This window comes from Ranitomeya imitator, chromosome 3 (genome assembly GCF_032444005.1).
Source record: "Ranitomeya imitator isolate aRanImi1 chromosome 3, aRanImi1.pri, whole genome shotgun sequence".
In the NCBI taxonomy this organism is placed as follows: Eukaryota; Metazoa; Chordata; class Amphibia; order Anura; family Dendrobatidae; genus Ranitomeya; species Ranitomeya imitator.
Genome location: NC_091284.1, coordinates 754218009 through 754240547, shown reverse-complemented (window position 1 = coordinate 754240547; position 22539 = coordinate 754218009). Strand labels below are relative to the sequence as shown.

Below are 22539 nucleotides of genomic sequence, written 5' to 3'. Positions count from 1 at the left end.
TTAGTGAATTCCTGTTGTAAGTTATTTTGTTAAAAATAATCTGCAACATGCACCATAAAAGATTAACTGAAATATGTTGTAAAAACCTTTGATCTTTCCTGATTCTACTTCTATTTTCCGTTTTGCTCTGCGTCGCTCCATTGCAGAGATTTTCACATTTGTTGATTTTGGAGCACACTATGTGAAATCTCTGCTTGTGGTGAAAATGGGTGTTTCTTCAGAGTCTTCTCTGGGGCGTACACTCCCCCCCCCCCCCCCCCTCAGATGCTGCCAATCCCTGTTTGGCAACATCTTGAGACACTTAAATTTGCAGATCAGCTGCCAATCTGTGATTGGCTGTATCAGGTAGGTGGGTGAATGCACACGTCCCAAGAGAAGACTATGAAGAAATACCCAGTTGGGCTGCAAGCAGAAATTTCACATACTGTGCTCCAAAAGCAATAAATCTGAATATCTCTGCAATTAAGCGACGCAGTGCAAAATGAATGAAAAGTGGCTGAATTGGGGGAGCTCAGCGATTTTTTTACAAGGTATTTAAATATTTTTTTTTATCAAGTGACAGATCCTCTTTATGTTAATGAAACTAATTGACTTGTGTTAACTACACATTATTGCATTTTTTTTTTTCACGTGCCAAGGTTTTTTAATGGATTTAGGGTATTTTGAGGGTGCTAAATTTAAAAAAAAATCCCATTACTTTTGCTGGATTGGTTATAGTTTTTGAGATAATTCACCTATGAAAATAATGCATTCCCCCAATGCGACTTGTGTATGATAACAGATATAATAGCTTTTGGTCTTCTGACTCTTTAACACTGTCGTAAGTAATGAAATATCCCATATAGTTATTTTGTATTTCCATTTGTAGGCTTACAACGCCATAAAAGCCACTTTTTGAAGCCAGAATTCTACTGTAATTAATTAATTAACTATTAAATATCTCAGAAACTAGAACTAATCTGGCAAAACCGAAGTCATATTTTTAATCTTCACCATAAACGTAATATAAGACAGTCAAACATCGTTGGCACCAAAATCACTGTATGCCAGTATGATATATGCGTTCTGGTGACTGTGGAGGCCAAACAATACAAGGAGATATCACCATGTCTTAAGGTACCTTCACACTAAACGATATCGCTAGCGATCCGTGACGTTGCAGCGTCCTGGCTAGCGATATCGTTCAGTTTGACACGCAGCAGCGATCAGAATCCTGCTCTGATGTCGTTGGTCGGGGCTAAAAGGCCAGAACTTTATTTGATCGCTGGCTCTCCCGCTGACATCGCTGAATCGGCGTGTGTGACACCGATTCAGCGATGTCTTCACTGGTAACCAGGGTAAACATCGGGTAACTAAGCGCAGGGCCGCGCTTAGTATCCCGATGTTTACCCTGGTTACCATCCTAAAAGTAAAAAAAACAAACGCTTCATACTTACCTTCCGCTGTCTGTCCCCGGTGCTGTGCTTTCCTGCACTCACTGTGAGCACAGCGGCCGGAAAGCAGAGCGGTGACGTCACCGCTGTGCTTTCCGGCCGCTGTGCTGACAGCCAGTACAGAGAAGCACAGCGCCGGGGACAGATAGCGGAAGGTAAGTATGAAGCGTTTGTTTTTTTTACTTTTAGGATGATAACCAGGGTAAACATCGGGTTACTAAGCGCGGCCCTGCGCTTAGTAACCCGATGTTTACCCTGGTTACCAGCATCGTTGGTCGCTGGAGAGCGGTCTGTGTGACAGCTCTCCAGCGACCAAACAGCGACGCTGCAGCGATCCGGATCGTTGTCTGGATCGCTGCAGCGTCGTTTAGTGTGAAGGTATCTTTACAGTTTTACATCCATTAGCTGTGCATTGTGTATGCGCTGTAAAGCGCTGTGGAATATATTGGCGCTATATAAATATGCAACATTATGATCTGAATTTTTGGAAATACAGTGAAGAGCCCAGAGATGATTAAAAAGAGTCATCTCTGAAGCTTTGCCATCGCTACGAGGGCCCTTCTCTTCTCGATGTCATATATTCAGAAAGTAAAGACATTTTTGACAACCTGCTAGTAGATCATAAGAGCTGCACAGACAAAGCAAGAGCTGTCAATCATCCGGTCTATGATGGTCGTCAAGAACACATCTCCGATTCCTATCCCTGATGTTAGTGATGCCATTGATCTGAGCTACCATATGACGAGCGGCTTATTATCTATTCCGAGCTGATTGTGGCATATTGTATGTATAAAATTGCCATTATTGTCTCATTGATAGTGTGGTTGTATGCAGTGATCACCCTTCTCCACATTTACAGGAGAATATCCCTGGCCACTCCCAGGCAGCTCTTTAAATCCTCCAACATGACTCAACGTTGGCAGCGACGAGAGATTTCTAACTTTGAATACTTGATGTTTCTTAATACCATAGCAGGTAAGGCTTCTGGCTCTACAATCCTTTCTAATATGTTTATGTTTGTCAAAATCTTGAGCAGCGTGATTTGATCGAATGCATTTATCCCTCCGGGACTCAGCTGCAGCCCTATGATAGACTCAGAAGCACTCACATTAAATTTGATAAGGGAACGCGCAGCCTATAAGCAGCGCTGCAGATGCATTGATTGGAATGGAGGCAGTGCCGAACTCTCTTGCCATTTCCCCAAGCTGACAGCTTTGTCTGAAGCTTTATTAGAGGCAACAAACCATTGCCAGGAACTGTCTGGAAATAATAATGGGGGGAGAGATGTAATTTTACTATTCAGTCATTTCCAACAACAGCAGCGCAGACACAAGACTAACAACAGCAGCAGCGTCAGCATGCCTAGTACAGATGTCACCTACGGTGTGGCATGATTAGGTAACCATGTTCTGTCTGCGTACCTCTAATCTCACCGCTCTCACAAATGGTTCTGTGGATCCAGCTCGTCTCACCAGTTATATTAGACGATCCCGAGACGCCATCCTTTCCTAATTCTCTCTTGTATTATTGTGTATTATTAAACCGTTCTTTGTTACATTACAATTCTCTACATGTTTATTATTTGATTATCTGTTTGCTCTTTCACCATACACACATTATGGTTTTCATCATTTTTTTTTTCTTTGTTACACGATCTTTGTGAAACCCCTGCCAAAATGCACATTTTTAAAACGTAGCTGCATTTGCCTCAATAATGCGCCAGCGTTTTTAGAATACAGATGTAGAAAATATGCCACCATAAAATTAACTATTGTTTTAATTTATATGTTTGCACTTGTGACTTTTTTCCCTCCCACCCAAATTTCCAGGTCTGTCTGTTTAACCCCTTTCCAATGTAGGGTATTGGTGTGCGGAGCTGAGCCTGCGTCATAGAGGATGGGTGCTGTGCTATACAGCTGGCATTGCCTCTCACAGCAGAAACTGGAGTTGGCTCCTATCTCTGCTGTTTAACCAGGACATTTACCTTTGTTCCTGGAGAGGCACATTTTCGGTTTTGTTTTTTTCTGCACATACGCTTTAAAGAGCTGTAAGTTTTTCTCCTTTGCCTATTCAAATAATTTTTGGATTTTCTTTTTCGTGATCCTTAAAGATTTATTTTTATTCTCATTGTCATATTCTTTTTTTTTTGCCGCTATTCGTGTTAGAACAAAGGAAATACAAGTCTGTTTTTAACTTTTCTTTTATGAACACAAAGGACCACTGAAAAATATTTAATAATTTGTTCCCCCTTCTGTAATATTTCGTTTTATATACTAGGTACATTTTTCTTCCCTTTCTTCTTTTACATGTTTTTCTATTTTCACTTTTCATGAAAGACCTTTCTTTTTAAGAACAAATAAGAAAAAGAAAACCCCTTATTTCTCCCCTATAGCTGGGGCTGCTATACTATTGTTACATAGTTACAGTGGACCTCACTACAGAGTAGAATGGAGGCCGCCCGACATGTATCATCTGTAGATGATCAGGAGTATTTCAACATTTGGATGATGCCGTCAATCTCCGACAAGTACATCTAAATGTTTGTGCCCTTTGTGCCTACCCACAATCACGGGATGCAGATGTGTTACCACAGCAGCTGGGGCCTTGGAACCACCACATCCATATAAAATTGGTCTATCCAAATATCAAATTAACTCCTACACTAAATAGCGTAAAAAAAAATACAACGGCAATATTGCCATTTTTTGTTCGCTCAGCTTCAGCCCATACTCCACTGTGTGTGCATGTTCATGGACTTCCTAATGCGCCAGTACACTGCTTTGTGTCAAAATTTAGGCAGAAGTTGAGTACTCCTGACAATCTGAATGTTTCAGAGCAGATTTTCAAACAATTTGAGGGGGACTCAGGACCCAGACTGCCACCTATCTGCTAAGTAACCCTAACTACAGCATGATATAGGTGCAGAGACCCTGATTCCAGCGATGTATGACTTAGCTTACTGTGGGCAGCAGTTGTGATACAATCACTATTTTCTCTGCTGCAGATCTTGCAGAGCTCTGAATACTGAGCTCTGTATAACCCAGCCCACACCATGGATTGGCAGCTCTCTGTGTACATTGAATACTCATAGAATGCTACTAATCAGTGGTGTGGGTGGACTAGGAGTCACAGGGCGTCTTGTCCTATAGTAATAATCTTTTGTTGATAAAGTGCTAACCTGTATTGAAACAGCAAAAAAGTAAGTGACACATTACTGTAATCAGTCTCTCTTCCACTACATCATGGCGCTCTCTGATTCCATAACAGAAACCTGGGGACAGATTCCCTTTAAGGCTGGAGTCACACTAGCGAGGTATACGGACGAGTGCTATGCGAGAAAAAATCGCATAGCACTCGGACCAGTATTAATCTATGGGGAAGCTCACTCACCGTTTTTTTCTCGGCCATATTATATGTGCAGCATGCTGCTGCGATTTCACGCGTATATCGTAGACTCACCAATGTAAGTCAGTGGGTGTGAGAAAAAAATCCGATTTTTACGCTTCAGTGTTCTTTGAAAAGCCGCCAATTCATATGCGGATACTGTAAAAATCACACTGACATGTTAGAATAGATAAAATAAATATATACGCATAGAATAGGTTCATATGACACACACACGTATATATATATATATATATATATGTGTGTGTACCTTTATATTTCATAGAGAGAAAGATAGGAGATTAGCCGGTAATTCATTTGTCGGCTTCTGTAAAATCAATGCAGGAGCCAACAGGATAGGAGACATGGTTTACATACAGTAAATAAATGCAGAATAGGTAGATATATAGATGTCAGGGACCAATACAATTAGTAGTGTGTGTTTTCAAATTAGGGGACATGTATGTAATTAATAAAAGGGGAAAAACTGGTGTGGGCTAAAAACATCTGCCCCAGAAATGGCACATCTCTAAGATGCGCCAATTACAGCACTTGGTCCCTCTCTATTCCCACTTGCCCTGTAGCGGTGCCAAGTGGGGTAATCGTTGTGGGGTTGATGTCACCTTTGTATTATAAAGTGACATCAAGCCAGCTTAGTAATGGAGAGGTGTCAATAAGACACCTCTCCATTACCAATGCTATAGTTGTTACAGGTTTAAATAAAAACACAGCCAGAATAAATTATTTTAATGAAATAAAACACTAAACACAGTTTCCCATCTTTATTATTCAGCTAATTCATACGTTGCCCTCAATCTCCTGTAAAAAAACATAAAATAATAAAGCAACAATATACCATACCTGTCCGGCGTTGTGTCCCACGCCGTAATCCATATCTGGAGTATATACAGTTTGCAACCGTGATGGCGCTAAGATGCGACCGCCCCCGGCTGTAAACCACTGGTGAATGAATGAGATGCTGCCGGCACAGCATCAGTGACTAGCGGTGCCGTCACTGATGCTGCCCTCCTTGCCAGCCTGACCCGTGCTAAACTCTGGAGCGTGGGATAATGTACATGCATTATTGTTTTTAGTGATTTATTTCATTAAAATAATTTATTCTGGCTGTGTTTTTATTTAAACCTGTAACAACTATAGGATTAGTAATGGATAGTTGTCTTATTGACACCTCTCCATTGCTAAGGCGGCTTGATGTCACCTTATTATACAAAGGTGACATAAACCCCACAGCTTTTACCCCACTTGCCACCGCTACAGGGCAAGTGGGAAGAGAGAGACTAAGTGCCAGAATTGGTGCATCTTAGAGATGCGCCATTTCTGGGGCGGCTGAGAGCTGGTGTTTGTGCGGGGGGCCAAAATCCATGGCCTCTTCCTAGGCTATGAATATCAGCCCACAGCTGTCTGCATAGCCTTTTCTGGTTATTAATTATAGGGGGACCCCACGTTATTTTTTGGGGGGTTCCCTCCTATTTTAATAGGCAGTAAATATACAGCTGTGAGCTGATATTAATAGCCTAGGAAGCTCCATGGGTTATACCCCCTTCCCAGGCTATAAACATTGACCCCCAGTCGCTGGCTTTCCCTCTCTGGTTTGGAAAATTGTGCGGGAGCCCACACCATTTTTTCCAAAAAAATAATGTTTTATTAAATACATATACAGTAGGCTGCACACATAATATGCTAATTGTATTTGTCACACACATCTATATATCTACCTATTCTGTATGTATGTGCTGTATGTAATCCATCTATTCTATCATTTTCTTCTATCTAATATTTATATACATATATATTTATGTATACACACCGTGTGTGTATATATATATATATATATATATATATGTCTGTATGTGTGTTTTGAAGAATATTTGGTTTTAAAACGATGTGTATTACAGTGCGATTTTAACATGAGCTTTTACATACAGAGGAATGCTGTATGTAAAAGCTCATGTTAAAATTGCATTGCATACGCATGTCATACCGATACTAAATGTGAGGAAATCGCATTGCATACGGATTAACCCCTTCCCGACCTTTGACGCCACGTAGGCGTCATGAAAGTCGGTGCCAATCCGACCCATGACGCCTATGTGGCGTCATGGAAAGATCGCGTCCCTGCAGATCGGGTGAAAGGGCTAACTCCCATTTCACCCGATCTGCAGGGACAGGGGGAGTGGTAGTTTAGCCCAGGGGGGGTGGCTTCACCCCCCCGTGGCTACGATCGCTCTGATTGGCTGTTGAAAGTGAAACTGCCAATCAGAGCGATTTGTAATATTTCACCTATTAAAACTGGTGAAATATTACAATCCAGCCATGGCCGATGCTGCAATATCATCGGCCATGGCTGGAAACACTAATGTGCCCCCACCCCACCGATCGCCCCCCCAGTCCTCCAATCTGTCCGGTACACTGCTCCGGCTCCCCTCCGTCCTGTGCTCCGCTCCCCCCGTGCTCTTGTCCGCTCCCCCCGTGCTCCAATCACCCCCCCTGCACTCCGATCCACCCCCCCGTGCTCCGTTCCACCCCCCGTGCTCCGTTCAACCCCCCCGTGCTCCGTTCCACCCCCCCCCCATGCTCCGTTCCACCCCCCCCCATGCTCCGTTCCACCCCCCGCGCTCCGATCAACCCCCCATGCTCCGATCCCCCCCCCCCCCCGTGCTCCCCCCACCACCCCATCATACTTACCGATCCTGCCGGGGTCCGTCCATCTTCTCCCTGGGCGCCGCCATCTTCCAAAATGGCGGGCGCATGCGCAGTGCGCCCGCCGAAACTGCCGGCCGGCAGATTCGTTCCAAAGTGCATTTTGATCACTGAGATATAATCTATCACAGTGATCAAAATAAAAAAAATAATAAATGACCCCCCCCCCCCCTTTGTCACCCCCATAGGTAGGGACAATAAAAAAATAAAGATTTTTTTTTTTCCACTAATGTTAGAATAGGGTTAGGGGTAGGGTTAGGGGTAGGGTTAGGGCTAGGGTTAGTGTTAGGGCTAGGGTTAGGGCTAGGGTTAGGGTTTCGGTATGTGCACACGTATTCTGGTCCTCTGCGGATTTTTCCGCTGCGGATTTGATAAATCCGCAGTGCTAAACCGCTGCGGATTTATGGCGGATTTACCGCGTTTTCTCTGCACATTTCACTGCGGTTTTACAACTGCGATTTTCTATTTGAGCAGTTGTAAAACAGCTGCGGAATCCGCAGAAAGAAGTGACATGCTGCGGAAAGTAAACCGCTGCGTTTCCGTGCAGTTTTTCTGCAGCATGTGTACAGCGATTTTTGTTTCCCATAGGTTTACATTGAACTGTAAACTCATGGGAAACTGCTGCAGATCCGCAGCGTTTTCCGCAGCGTGTGCACATACCTTTAGAATTAGGCTATGTGCACACGGTGCGGATTTGGCTGCGGATCCGCAGCGGATTGGCCGCTGCGGATTCGCAGCAGTGTTCCATCAGGTTTACAGTTCCATGTAAACATATGGAAAACCAAATCCGCTGTGCCCATGGTGCGGAAAATACCGCGCGGAAACGCTGCGTTGTATTTTCCGCAGCATGTCAATTCTTTGTGCGGATTCCGCAGCGTTTTACACCTGTTCCTCAATAGGAATCCGCAGGTGAAATCCGCACAAAAAACACTGGAAATCCGCGGAAAATCCGCAGGTAAAACGCAGCGCCTTTTACCTGCGGATTTTTCAAAAATGATGCTGAAAAATCTCACACGAATCCGCAACGTGGGCACATAGCCTTAGGGTTAGGGTTGGAATTAGGGTTGTGGCTACAGTTGGGATTAGGGTTAGGGGTGTGGGGGGGTTAGTGTTGGAGGTAGAATTGAGGGGTTACCACTGTTTAGGCACATCAGGGGTCTCCAAACGCAACATGGCGCCACCATTGATTTTTTTTTTTTATTTTCATGGCTCTGCGTTATAAACTTCTGTGAAGCACTTGGGGGTTCAAAGTCCTCACCACACATCTAGATTAGTTCTTTTGGGGGTCTAGTTTCCAAAATGGGGTCATTTGTGGGGGATCTCCAATGTTTAGGCACACAGGGGCTCTCCAAACGTGACATGGTGTCCGCTAATGATTGGAGCTAATTTTCCATTTAAAAAGCCAAATGGCGTGCCTTCCCTTCCGAGCCCTGCCGTGCGCCCAAACAGTGGTTTACCCCCACATATGGGGTATCAGCGTACTCAGGATAAACTGGACAACAACATTTGGGGTCCAATTTCTCCTATTACCCTTGGCAAAATAAGAAATTCCAGGCTAAAAAATCATTTTTGAGGAAAGAAAAATTATTTTTTATTTTCATGGCTCTGCGTTATAAACTTCTGTGAAGCACCTGGGGGTATAAAGTGCTCAATATGCATCTAGATAAGTTCCTTGGGATGTCTAGTTTCCAAAATGGGGTCACTTGTGGGGGAGCTCCAATTTTTAGGCACGCGGGGGCTCTCCAAACGTGACATGGTGTCCGCTAAAGAGTGGAGCCAATTTTTCATTCAAAAAGTCAAATGGCGCTCCTTCCCTTCCAAGCCCTGCCGTGCGCCCAAACAGTGGTTTACCCCCACATATGAGGTATCAGCGTACTCAGGACAAATTGGACAACAACTTTCGTGGTTCAGTTTCTCCTTTTACCATTGGGAAAATAAAAAAATTGTTGCTAAAATATAATTTTTGTGACTAAAAAGTTAAATGTTCATTTTTTCCTTCCATGTTGCTTCTGCTGCTGTGAAGTACCTGAAGGGTTAATAAACTTCTTGAATGTGGTTTTGTGCACCTTGAGGGGTGCTTTTTTTAGAATGGTGTCACTTTTGGGTATTTTCAGCCATATAGACCCCTCAAACTGACTTCAAATGTGAGGTGGTCCCTAAAAAAAAATGGTTTTGTAAATTTCGTTGTAAAAATGAGAAATCGCTGGTCAAATTTTAACCCTTATAACTTCCTAGCAAAAAAAAATTTTGTTTCCAAAATTGTGCTGATGTAAAGTAAACATGTGGGAAATGTTATTTATTAACTATTTTGTGTCACATAACTCTCTGGTTTAGCAGAATAAAAATTCAAAATGTGAAAATTGCGAAATTTTCAAAATTTTCGCCAAATTTCCGTTTTTATCACAAATAAACGCAGAATTTATTGACCTAAATTTACCACTAACATGAAGCCCAATATGTCACGAAAAAACAATTTCAGAACCGCTAGGATCCGTTGAAGCGTTCCTGAGTTATTACCTCATAAAGGGACACTGGTCAGAATTGCAAAAAACGACAAGGTCTTTAACCCTCCGTCACATACAACTGATCTGACAGGCGCTTCTCTTTTACTTTCATTTCTCCTTCCTCACCAGATTGTGAGGAAACCCCCTCCCTCCAGGTAGTCTCCTGTCTCTTGAAGGTCTGTGAAACCTGATATCACAGTTGGATTTCAGAGCTTCAGGGGAGAGGATATAGCTGCACAGATCTCTCAGGCTCATTGTATGTGAATACGTCACATTCAGTAAGGTTGGTATTTTATGTTTTTATTCATCACAATAGTTTATTTAGCTTGTTTTATGAATGTATAGCACAAAATGTGAGGATATTTCATAGAAATAAGGGAGATTTTATAAAAGAAAGTGTGCTGCTCAGGCATATACAGTAGTTCCCTAACATATTCCTTCTCTTGCTTCAGATTATCTGCTGAAATGGAGAGGAAAATGTACAATTTATCCAAACAACTTGATGTTGAGGAAGTAACAAACATGCTGTTAGATGATAGAGACCTCACACTGAATGAGGATTTAGGAGAGGAAAGTGAGATTGATTCTCATGATGAGGTGGAAGAATGTGTCCTGGATTCTGAAACAGAGCAAGATGGTGACAGTGGTGAGGATGAAGAAGTTGGATCATATTATATTGGAAAAGATAAAAATACTAAATGGAACAAGAAGCCATTCCAGAAAAAACGTAGGGAACCTTTAAACATTATTACTCACCTTCCTGCAGTAATAGGAACTGCACGTAATGCAAAAACTGCAGTTGAATGCTGGAACAGTATATTTACAGATGACATTCTGGACTCTATTGTCACATATACCAACCAATATATAGACATTATAAAGGACAAGTACATCTGCAACAGAACCATCAAGCCCACAGATGAAATAGAACTGCGTGCTTTTTTTGGATTACTGTACCTTGCAGGAGCTTATAGGGCAAATAGACAAAGTTTGGAGGAACTTTGGGGTAAAGATGGGGATGGAGTTGAAAAATTTAGCCTTGTTATGTCCATAAACAGATTCAAGATTCTAATTCGTTGCCTTCGGTTTGACGACAGAACTACCCGAACCGAACGCAAAACACATGACCGACTTGCTCCAATTCGTGATATATTTCAAAGATTTGTTGTAAACTGTAAACAAAGTTATTACCCTGGAGAGAATCTCACTATTGACGAAATGCTCCCTGGTTTTTGTGGTAGATGTGCCTTTCGTCAATATATTCCATCAAAGCCAAACAAATATGGAATAAAAATTTATGCCCTTGTTGATGCCAGTAAGACCTACACTTACAACCTGGAAGTTTATGCAGGAAAACAACCAGAAGGTCCTTACTGTGTGAGCAACAAACCCATTGATGTTGTAAAAAGACTGGCTGAACCCTTATTTGGATCGGGTCGCAATATTACAGCTGACAATTGGTTTACAAGTTGTGATCTGATTGATTATCTGAAAATTCAGAAGCTGTCATATGTGGGAACTGTAAGAAAAAACAAAAGGTAATTGCCGCCACAGTTTGTAAGTGTGAAAGAGAGACAACAGTACAGCAGTATGTTTGCATTCCATAATGGAAAGACTTTAGTTTCCTATGTACCACATGCCAAAAAAAATCGTACTTCTTCTATCAACACTTCATGATGATGCTGCCATCGATCCTGGGACTGGGGCAGAAAAAAACCCGGAGATAATTACATTTTACAATGCCACCAAAGGGGGTGTGGATACAGCAGATCAGATGTGCTCCACTTTCAACGTCAGCAGAAACATCAAACGCTGGCCAATGGTCATATTTTTTTGCTATGTTGAATTTGGGTGGTATAAATTCACAAGTAATTTATCTTGAAAACAAGCTTGAACCACTCCGTAGACGATTGTATCTGAAAAAATTGGCCCATGAACTAGTACTTGGAGAGCTACGCAGGAGAAGCGTGAAAACAATCGGTATCCCCTCTCGCCTTCAAGTTCAGCTCAAAAGGTTCCGCCCAGAAGATGATGGTGAAAAGTCACCATCTGCACCACCTAACAAAAGAAGGAGATGCACCACCTGCCAAACGGAAAGCGGAACCAGAAGGCTTTCAAATTATGAATGTCTCAAATGTCATAAAGCAATTTGCCTGACACATGCAAAAATGGTGTGTAATTCTTGCTATTTGCTCTGCAAGTGTGACTTTTCTGGGAAACCTCAGCATCTACTTCTGATTGAATATGTTTTTAATAGTACTTAAGGTACCTTAAAATTAAGTTTGTGTTCAAAAATTTTCTTTGTACATTTTTTTGACAGAGTCGAACTGGGGACTATTTGGCGGGAGTTTTGAAAAGTTTGTATTTCATAGTTATTAGTTTTATGTTAAGTAAATGTTTTTTTTTGCAACTGATTATGTGTAGTCTCTTTTATTACATCCCTATGAAGGTCACTGATCACTTTTAGAGCACTGAAATTGCAAACATTAGATATTATAGGTATTTTTCCAGCAGGCGCCTGACAGGCACATTGTATGTGAACTCGTTAGTCCGAATATTGCTGGGTCATGAAGGGGTTAAACACTGATGACCATACGGAGAACACTCGTGAGATTCTCGGCCGTCAAAATCGGACCGATTTTTTTTGTTATATGTTAAGTGTGACTCCAGCCTAAGTGTTATCATAAAATAAAACTTCCAGTTCTGTAGAAATAACGTTTTTCTTTTTGGCAGTTATGTCATTATCCCAGACCTAGATACCATAGGTTCCACCATTCACATTAGGTGATTGTCACTGCTCATTTCCTACACCTCCCTGCACAGTGATCTCTGCACGGGTAACCGAGCCTGTGCACAAGACTGTCTCATGGTAATGCGGAAGAATTCACGGCACACTCAAATTGTATGAGGTGACACCCACCTGCCACAGCGCTGCTGGCACTCCCTACACATTACACCTCAATTACCAGAGGCAGACATTGACTATTTTTTTTTCATGATACTTGATTTGGATTGACAATGTTTCATTTTTTTTTTAACTTTGTTTTTAGTGCACATCACCGCTGCAGCCAATCGCTGATCTCAGTATCCTTGCTCATGTAAATGGCTTGAGTTGGTGAGCTCAGTGATTGGCTGCAGCAGTGATAACTATGGTCCTGAGTTCACCACTGGAGCAGTGACTGAGAGCCATTGCTGTTCTCTAAAGTGGAAAGCTCCTTTAAAGCAAATAGCAGCAGATGTAAATGATTGGTTAATGCTGCAGTCGTGTCCTAACTACACCGTAAAGCTGCGACTCTGAATTATTAATTATATTGTGAGTGTAGATAAACCCCCATTGTAATTTTCTGCATTATTGTACTTTGTGATGTGCAAGCCTTTGCTAACTAATTATGTGTATATTTAGCTACAGTCTGTTTTGAGCTTATTATTGTCATGTAATTAGATGTAACTCGAACTGCCGGCTTCTAAAAAAAAAAAAAAAAAAAATCATTAAAAATTCTTTCCTAATGACCTAGAGATGACAAAATGTCTATAAAGTGTGAAAACGCAGACAAGCATAGGAACATCGCTAGCAGAGTGTTAATCCAGATGCTGGAATCATCTAATTAAACAATATTTTGCTGTCATTAACATTATCACCAAGGAATTGCCGCTGTAATTTTTTTGTCCGCTCTCCCCCAGATATTTCACCTTTTTAAAACTCAACCACTAAATTAAACATTTTAATTAAGAAAAAAAAGTGTTTTTTTTGTTTTGATGCTCACTATCATCCTTTTGTCTGAATTAACCATTGAGGATCTCTGTAAAACGGTACTTGGGCAGCTCTACCATGACATGAGAAATATTAATTTTTCTAGATTTGCATATGTATTGAAAGCGAGAAGGGATATTGTTACCTGGTACAAATGGTCTAAATGGTTAAGGCTTTTCAGGGTTTTTCACGTATGACGTTCGTACCTATTCTAATCTACGGGGATGTTTTGCAGACCGAGTGGTCCAAAAACATGAACACTTCTAATTTTTATCACAGATCAAGCTCATAAGTTCAAGTGTACAGGTCCGTGAAAAAATCGGACAGTACTCGGATACCATTTGTGTGCGGTCCATTTTTCACTGTCAGGAGAAGCTTGAGAAACCTTCATTTTTATTTTTGCATATGAGAAAACCTGATGAAACTCAGACCAAATATTTATGACACTTTTTACATTAGTATTTTGGGGTTTTTTTTATTATCAAGGCCATGACGTTTTGACAGCTTTTTGTTCCGGTGGATCCAAAGTGACACTGGTGAAACCAATTTACCCAGCTATTTCTGACTTTAAAAAAAATAGCAAAACACCCCATAGACTCCCCTGTGTTTTAGGCACCGTAATGGGGTCCGCAGTGGCTCAAAAGTGCATTAAATACTGGAAATATCTGTCTAAAAAGTATTCATTAAAAATTTGTATGCAGTAAAAAGCTTTGTTCACATTGCTGCAGTTTTTTTGTCCCAATGTTCATAAAACCACTGGAAAATACAAGTTTATATAACTGTCTGCAGCTAGTCTGCAAATTGGTTTTCCTCCAGGAGTATGAAGGCTAGTTATCTATTGCCACCTACTGGCGTTAACCACCCCATAAGTTAATGTCAGTCTGTAACAAGACTTGGATCGTGTCAAGATATTTAGCCAATCCAGAATGTTTTTCACAACTACGGGACCCCTATCTGCAGACACTTGTTTCAGTTTTCTTGCCCCTTGTAAGTGCAGAGGTGGGCACTGGTTGAGGGACCTTTGACAGATGTTCAGGGGGTACTGTTTTCTTTGAGGAAACCTACCAATCCTTAGGGTGTGTTTACATGTCACGTTTTCGCCAAGTTTTTCACACATTTTTGCTGTGAAAAACTGCAGCATTTTACTATCCCAGCAAAGTGAAGGAGATTTCGGAAATCTCATACATACGTTACTTATTCTTTACTTCCAGATTCAAACTTTTGGAGCATATCAATTCTTTTAGTGGTTTTACAGCATTTTTCACCCATACTAATGAATAGGGGGGATGCATTTGGAGTAATCAAAATCTTTAATCTGTGCCAAAGGGGTTTATGTCCTTAAAGAGAGCGCTATTCTGCAATCGAATATCACAGACTGAACCAATGTGCTCTTAAACCAGTACCTAAAATACCTAGGCACTTTCCCTTTAGGGATGACCCCTGCACTAGAGACATTTATTTCTACAAATGTGCACAGGAAAAACACATACGGTATACGGCATGTACCGTATATTTTTTGTTGTTGTTATGGAAGCAATTGTATTTTGTTGCTTTCGATGAACCCGTAAGAGAACAAGGAGCGCTTTGTTCAGTAATCTCAGGTCTGGTAAACCAACAATCATTAAAATCTAGAGGGAAACAGTCCTATGACAGCACTGTAAATCTGCTCTCAGCCTGGGAATTGATAACCTAGGTTATTTTTGTCAGGTTGAGCAGGGATAGATTTTCAATTTAGTTTGTAGCCAGGGAACACCAAAAGCAGATCATTAAACATGGGTGTTATGTGACTCCGTGAAAGCAATACCAGCTTTCCCAGCGCACTGGGGGGCCATTCAACGCCATTTGCTGCTACATACCCATCAGCACATAAAATACATATGTATGTATCCACAATATTCATCTTAGTTCATCATTAGGTTTAGCTCTTGTTAATATTATAGGGCATTACTGCTTTTTTTTGTGGGGGGGGGGGGAGCTGGGGGTAGAGAAGGAGAATTTTCTACAAACTTATATTTGTCATTGGATATATACTTTTATTCCCGCAGTTTTCAGAGCAGCCACTTTTCCCCTTGTTATCAGTATACAGTTGCCATATAGTTGCCTATGCTCATAGACATCACAGTTTCCATCCCACTTTCATATACTTACTTGCAGTCAGATGGCTGTTTTACTCGCGCGAGATTGACACTTCTTTTTTAATAAAATATGCATACATTGTAGATATACATGTGATGTGTGTATGTGTGTATATATAATCTCAGTGTATGTATAATATGTGATAAGCATGCCATTATGGAAAGCTTTTGTGGGGCACAATATTAAATGTCAGTGCTTTAAAGTCTCTTGGTCATGATGGCGAAACGGTCTTCTTTCTGCTTATTAACACTACATTTTTTTCACAGGGAGAACATATAATGACTTGAATCAGTATCCTGTATTTCCATGGGTGTTAACAAATTATGAATCCGAGGAGTTGGATTTAACCTTACCAGGAAACTTCAGGGATCTTTCAAAGGTACCGTAATTCAAATTTTTGTAAAATTTTCTAAAGACTGTCAGTGAAGACGTTTTTGTGCCGACATGTACATTATGTTCTCTGTTATGGCTGGCAATCAGGCAACACAGCGTGCAGTAATCAGCGCACATACAGAGATCTGGCAATAACCAAAAACAATAGGACGAGCTCTGAGACGTGGAATCTCTGTAGACTGCAGTACCTGATCTATCCTCACACAACTATAAGCAGCAGTGGATTGCGCCTATCACTACCTATGCAACTCGGCACTGCCTGAGGAGCTGACTAGCCTGAAGATAGAAATACAAGCCTGACTTACCTCAGAGAAATACCCCAGAGGAATAGGCAGCCCCCCACATATAATGACTGTTAGCAAGATGAAAAGACAAACGTAGGAATGAAATAGATTCAGCAAAGTGAGGCCCGATATTCTAGACAGAGCGAGGATAGCAAAGAGAACTATGCAGTCTACAAAAAACCCTAAAACGAAAACCACGCAAAGGGGCAAAAAGACCCACCGTGCCGAACTAACAGCACGGCGGTGCACCCCTTTGCTTCTCAGAGCTTCCAGCAAAAGTTAATAGCAAGCTGGACAGAAAAAACAGAAAACAAACTAGAAGCACTTATCTAGCAGAGCAGCAGGCCCAAGGAAAGATGCAGTAGCTCAGATCCAACACTGGAACATTGACAAGGAGCAAGGAAGACAGACTCAGGTGGAGCTAAATAGCAAGGCAGCCAACGAGCTCACCAAAACACCTGAGGGAGGAAGCCCAGAGACTGCAATACCACTTGTGACCACAGAAGTGAACTCAGCCACAGAATTCACAACAGTACCCCCCCCTTGAGGAGGGGTCACCGAACCCTCACCAGAACCCCCAGGCCGACCAGGATGAGCCACATGAAAGGCACGAACAAGATCTGGGGCATGGACATCAGAGGCAAAAACCCAGGAATTATCTTCCTGAGCATAACCCTTCCATTTGACCAGATACTGGAGTTTCCGTCTAGAGACACGAGAATCCAAAATCTTCTCCACAATATACTCCAATTCCCCCTCCACCAAAACAGGGGCAGGAGGCTCCACAGATGGAACCATAGGTGCCACGTATCTCCTCAACAACGACCTATGGAATACATTATGTATGGAAAAGGAGTCTGGGAGGGTCAGACGAAAAGACACCGGATTGAGAATCTCAGAAATCCTATACGGACCAATAAAACGAGGTTTAAATTTAGGAGAGGAAACCTTCATAGGAATATGACGAGAAGATAACCAAACCAGATCCCCAACACGAAGTCGGGATCCCACACGGCGTCTGCGATTAGCGAAAAGCTGAGCCTTCTCCTGGGACAAGGTCAAATTGTCCACTACCTGAGTCCAGATCTGCTGCAACCTGTCCACCACAGAATCCACACCAGGACAGTCCGAAGACTCAACCTGTCCTGAAGAGAAACGAGGATGGAACCCAGAATTGCAGAAAAATGGAGAGACCAAGGTAGCCGAGCTGGCCCGATTATTAAGGGCGAACTCAGCCAACGGCAAAAATGACACCCAATCATCCTGGTCAGCGGAAACAAAACATCTCAGATATGTTTCCAAGGTCTGATTGGTTCGTTCGGTCTGGCCATTAGTCTGAGGATGGAAGGCCGAGGAGAAAGATAGGTCAATGCCCATCCTACCACAAAAGGCTCGCCAGAACCTCGAGACAAACTGGGAACCTCTGTCAGAAACAATATTCTCAGGAATGCTATGTAAACGAACCACATGCTGGAAGAACAAAGGCACCAAATCAGAGGAGGAAGGCAATTTAACCAAGGGCACCAGATGGACCATTTTAGAAAAGCGATCACAGACCACCCAAATGACCGACATTTTTTGAGAAACGGGAAGGTCAGAAATGAAATCCATCGAAATATGTGTCCAAGGCCTCTTCGGGACCGGCAAGGGCAAAAGCAACCCACTGGCACGTGAACAGCAGGGCTTAGCCCTAGCACAAATTCCACAGGACTGCACAAAAGCACGCACATCCCGTGACAGAGATGGCCACCAGAAGGATCTAGCAACCAACTCCCTGGTACCAAAGATTCCTGGATGACCGGCCAGCACCGAACAATGAAGTTCAGAGATAACTTTACTAGTCCACCTATCAGGGACGAACAGTTTCTCGGCCGGACAACGATCAGGTTTATTAGCCTGAAATTTCTGCAACACTCTCCGCAAATCAGGGGAGATGGCAGACACAATGACTCCTTCCTTGAGGATACTCGCCGGCTCAGATAACCCCGGAGAGTCGGGCACAAAACTCCTAGACAGAGCATCCGCCTTCACATTTTTAGAGCCCGGAAGGTATGAAATCACAAAATCAAAACGAGCAAAAAATAACGACCAACGGGCCTGTCTAGGATTCAAGCGCTTGGCAGACTCAAGATAAGTAAGGTTCTTATGATCAGTCAAAACCACCACGCGATGCTTAGCACCCTCAAGCCAATGACGCCACTCCTCGAATGCCCACTTCATGGCCAGCAACTCTCGGTTGCCCACATCATAATTACGCTCAGCAGCAGAAAATTTCCTGGAAAAGAAAGCACATGGTTTGAACACTGAGCAACCAGAACCTCTCTGTGACAAAACCGCCCCTGCACCAATCTCAGAAGCATCAACCTCGACCTGGAACGGAAGAGAAACATCAGGTTGACACAACACAGGGGCACAGCAAAAACGACGCTTCAACTCCTGAAAAGCTTCCACGGCAGCAGAAGACCAATTAACCAAATCAGCACCCTTCTTGGTCAAATCGGTCAATGGTCTGGCAATGCTAGAAAAATTACAGCTGAAGCGACGATAAAAATTAGCAAAGCCCAGGAATTTCTGCAGACTTTTTAGAGATGTCGGCTGAGTCCAATCCTGGATGGCCTGAACCTTAACCGGATCCATCTCGATAGTAGAAGGGGAAAAGATGAACCCCAAAAATGAAACTTTCTGCACACCGAAGAGACACTTTGATCCCTTCACGAACAAGGAATTAGCACGCAGTACCTGGAAAACCATTCTGACTTGCTTCACATGAGACTCCCAATCATCTGAGAAGATCAAAATGTCATCCAAGTAAACAATCAAGAATTTATCCAGATACTCACGGAAAATGTCATGCATAAAAGACTGAAAAACAGATGGAGCATTGGCAAGTCCGAACGGCATCACCAGATACTCAAAATGACCCTCGGGCGTATTAAATGCCGTTTTCCATTCATCTCCCTGCCTGATTCTCACCAGATTATACGCACCACGAAGATCAATCTTAGTAAACCAACTAGCCCCCTTAATCCGAGCAAACAAGTCAGAAATCAATGGCAAGGGATACTGAAACTTAACAGTGATCTTATTAAGAAGGCGGTAATCAATACACGGTCTTAGCGAACCATCCTTCTTGGCTACAAAAAAGAACCCTGCTCCCAATGGTGACGACGATGGGCGAATATGTCCCTTCTCCAGGGACTCCTTCACATAACTGCGCATAGCGGTGTGTTCAGGTACGGACAAATTAAATAAACGACCCTTAGGGAATTTACTACCAGGAATCAAATCGATAGCACAATCACAATTCCTATGCGGAGGTAGGGCATCAGACTTGGACTCTTCAAATACATCCTGAAAGTCCGACAAGAACTCTGGGATGTCAGAAGGAATAGACAAAAATGGAACATCACCATGTACTCCCTGACAACCCCAGCTGGTTACCGACATAGAGTTCCAATCCAATACTGGATTATGGGTTTGTAGCCATGGCAACCCCAACACGACCACATCATGCAAATTATGCAGTACCAGAAAGCGAATAACTTCCTGATGTGCAGGAGCCATGCACATGGTCAGCTGGGCCCAGTACTGAGGCTTATTCTTGGCCAAAGGTGTAGCATCAATTCCTCTCAACGGAATAGGACACCGCAAAGGCTCCAAGAAAAATCCACAACGTTTAGCATAATCCAAATCCATCAGATTCAGGGCAGCGCCTGAATCCACAAACGCCATGACAGAATACGATGACAAAGAGCACATTAAGGTAATGGACAAAAGGAATTTGGACTGTACAGTACCAATAACGGCAGAGCTATCGAACCGCCTAGTGCGTTTAGGACAATTAGAAATAGCATGAGTAGAATCACCACAATAGAAACACAGTCTGTTCAGACGTCTGTATTCCTGCCGTTCTACTTTAGTCATAGTCCTGTCGCACTGCATAGGCTCAGGTTTACTCTCAGACAATACCGCCAGATGGTGCACAGATTTACGCTCGCGCAAGCGACGACCGATCTGAATGGCCAAGGACATAGACTCATTCAAACCAGCAGGCATAGGAAATCCCACCATTACATCCTTAAGAGCTTCAGAGAGACCCTTTCTGAACAAAGCCGCTAGTGCAGATTCATTCCACAGAGTGAGTACTGACCACTTCCTAAATTTCTGACAATATACTTCTACATCATCCTGACCCTGGCATAAAGCCAGCAGATTTTTCTCAGCCTGATCCACTGAATTAGGCTCATCGTAAAGCAATCCCAGCGCCTGGAAAAATGCATCAACATTACTCAATGCAGAATCTCCTGGTGCAAGAGAAAACGCCCAGTCCTGTGGGTCGCCGCGCAAAAAAGAAATAATAATCAAAACCTGTTGAATAGGATTACCAGAAGAATGAGGTTTCAAGGCCAAAAATAGCTTACAATTATTTCTGAAGCTCAGGAACTTAGTTCTGTCACCAAAAAACAAATCAGGAATCGGAATTCTTGGTTCTAGCATCGATTTCTGATCAATAGTATCTTGAATCTTTTGTACATTTACAACGAGATTATCCATTGAGGAGCACAGAGCCTGAATATCCATGTCCACAGCTGTGTCCTGAAGCACTCTAATGTCTAGGGGAAAAAAAAGACTGAAGACAGAGCTAAGAAAAAAAAATGATGTCAGGATTTCTTTTTTCCCTCTATTGGGAATCATTGGGTGGCTCCTTGTACTGTTATGGCTGGCAATCAGGCAACACAGCGTGCAGTAATCAGCGCACATACAGAGATCTGGCAATAACCAAAAACAATAGGACGAGCTCTGAGACGTGGAATCTCTGTAGACTGCAGTACCTGATCTATCCTCACACAACTATAAGCAGCAGTGGATTGCGCCTATCACTACCTATGCAACTCGGCACTGCCTGAGGAGCTGACTAGCCTGAAGATAGAAATACAAGCCTGACTTACCTCAGAGAAATACCCCAGAGGAATAGGCAGCCCCCCACATATAATGACTGTTAGCAAGATGAAAAGACAAACGTAGGAATGAAATAGATTCAGCAAAGTGAGGCCCGATATTCTAGACAGAGCGAGGATAGCAAAGAGAACTATGCAGTCTACAAAAAACCCTAAAACGAAAACCACGCAAAGGGGCAAAAAGACCCACCGTGCCGAACTAACAGCACGGCGGTGCACCCCTTTGCTTCTCAGAGCTTCCAGCAAAAGTTAATAGCAAGCTGGACAGAAAAAACAGAAAACAAACTAGAAACACTTATCTAGCAGAGCAGCAGGCCCAAGGAAAGATGCAGTAGCTCAGATCCAACACTGGAACATTGACAAGGAGCAAGGAAGACAGACTCAGGTGGAGCTAAATAGCAAGGCAGCCAACGAGCTCACCAAAACACCTGAGGGAGGAAGCCCAGAGACTGCAATACCACTTGTGACCACAGAAGTGAACTCAGCCACAGAATTCACAACAGTTCTCTAAGAGCAAAGCATTTGATAGTTTAGGGTTCTCTACACTTTGGTGTTATTTTAGTAATGTGTTAGAGGTTATCAGATAAAATATTTATGCGGTTTAGACTTTACACTTTTTTATGTTCTATTTACATAATATTATATAAATATATCCTATTTTCCCCACTGTGTGTACGTGTATAAATACATGTATATATGTAAGCATACACATAGTGGGGAAAATGGAGAGGACTGTAATTTTTATCGTAGCTACTCTTCAATTGTGAGAGACAGAATCTTAAAAAAAAAAAAAATCATTAAATCACATTGTATGATTTTTACATATTTCATTTGCATTTTATTGCATGGAATAAGTATTTGATACAATAGAAAAACAGAACTTAATATTTGGTGCAGAAACCTTTGTTTGCAATTATAGAGGTCAGACGTTTCCTGTGGTTCTTGACCAAGGTTTCACACGTGACAGCAGCGATT

At 42.4% G+C, this 22539-nt stretch overlaps 1 protein-coding gene across 7 annotated transcripts in view; it reads left to right on the top strand.

Moving 5' to 3' along the window:
• The window catches only part of NBEA (neurobeachin), an 899093-nt gene that overhangs the window by 730021 nt on the left and 146533 nt on the right, over positions 1-22539 (top strand). For all 7 annotated transcript variants that reach the window (XM_069758980.1, XM_069758976.1, XM_069758974.1 and 4 more), the window contains 2 exons: positions 2293-2408; positions 16196-16308. In XM_069758980.1, coding sequence (XP_069615081.1) covers positions 2293-2408; positions 16196-16308 — 229 coding nt within the window. The remainder of the gene's footprint in view (positions 1-2292; positions 2409-16195; positions 16309-22539) is intronic.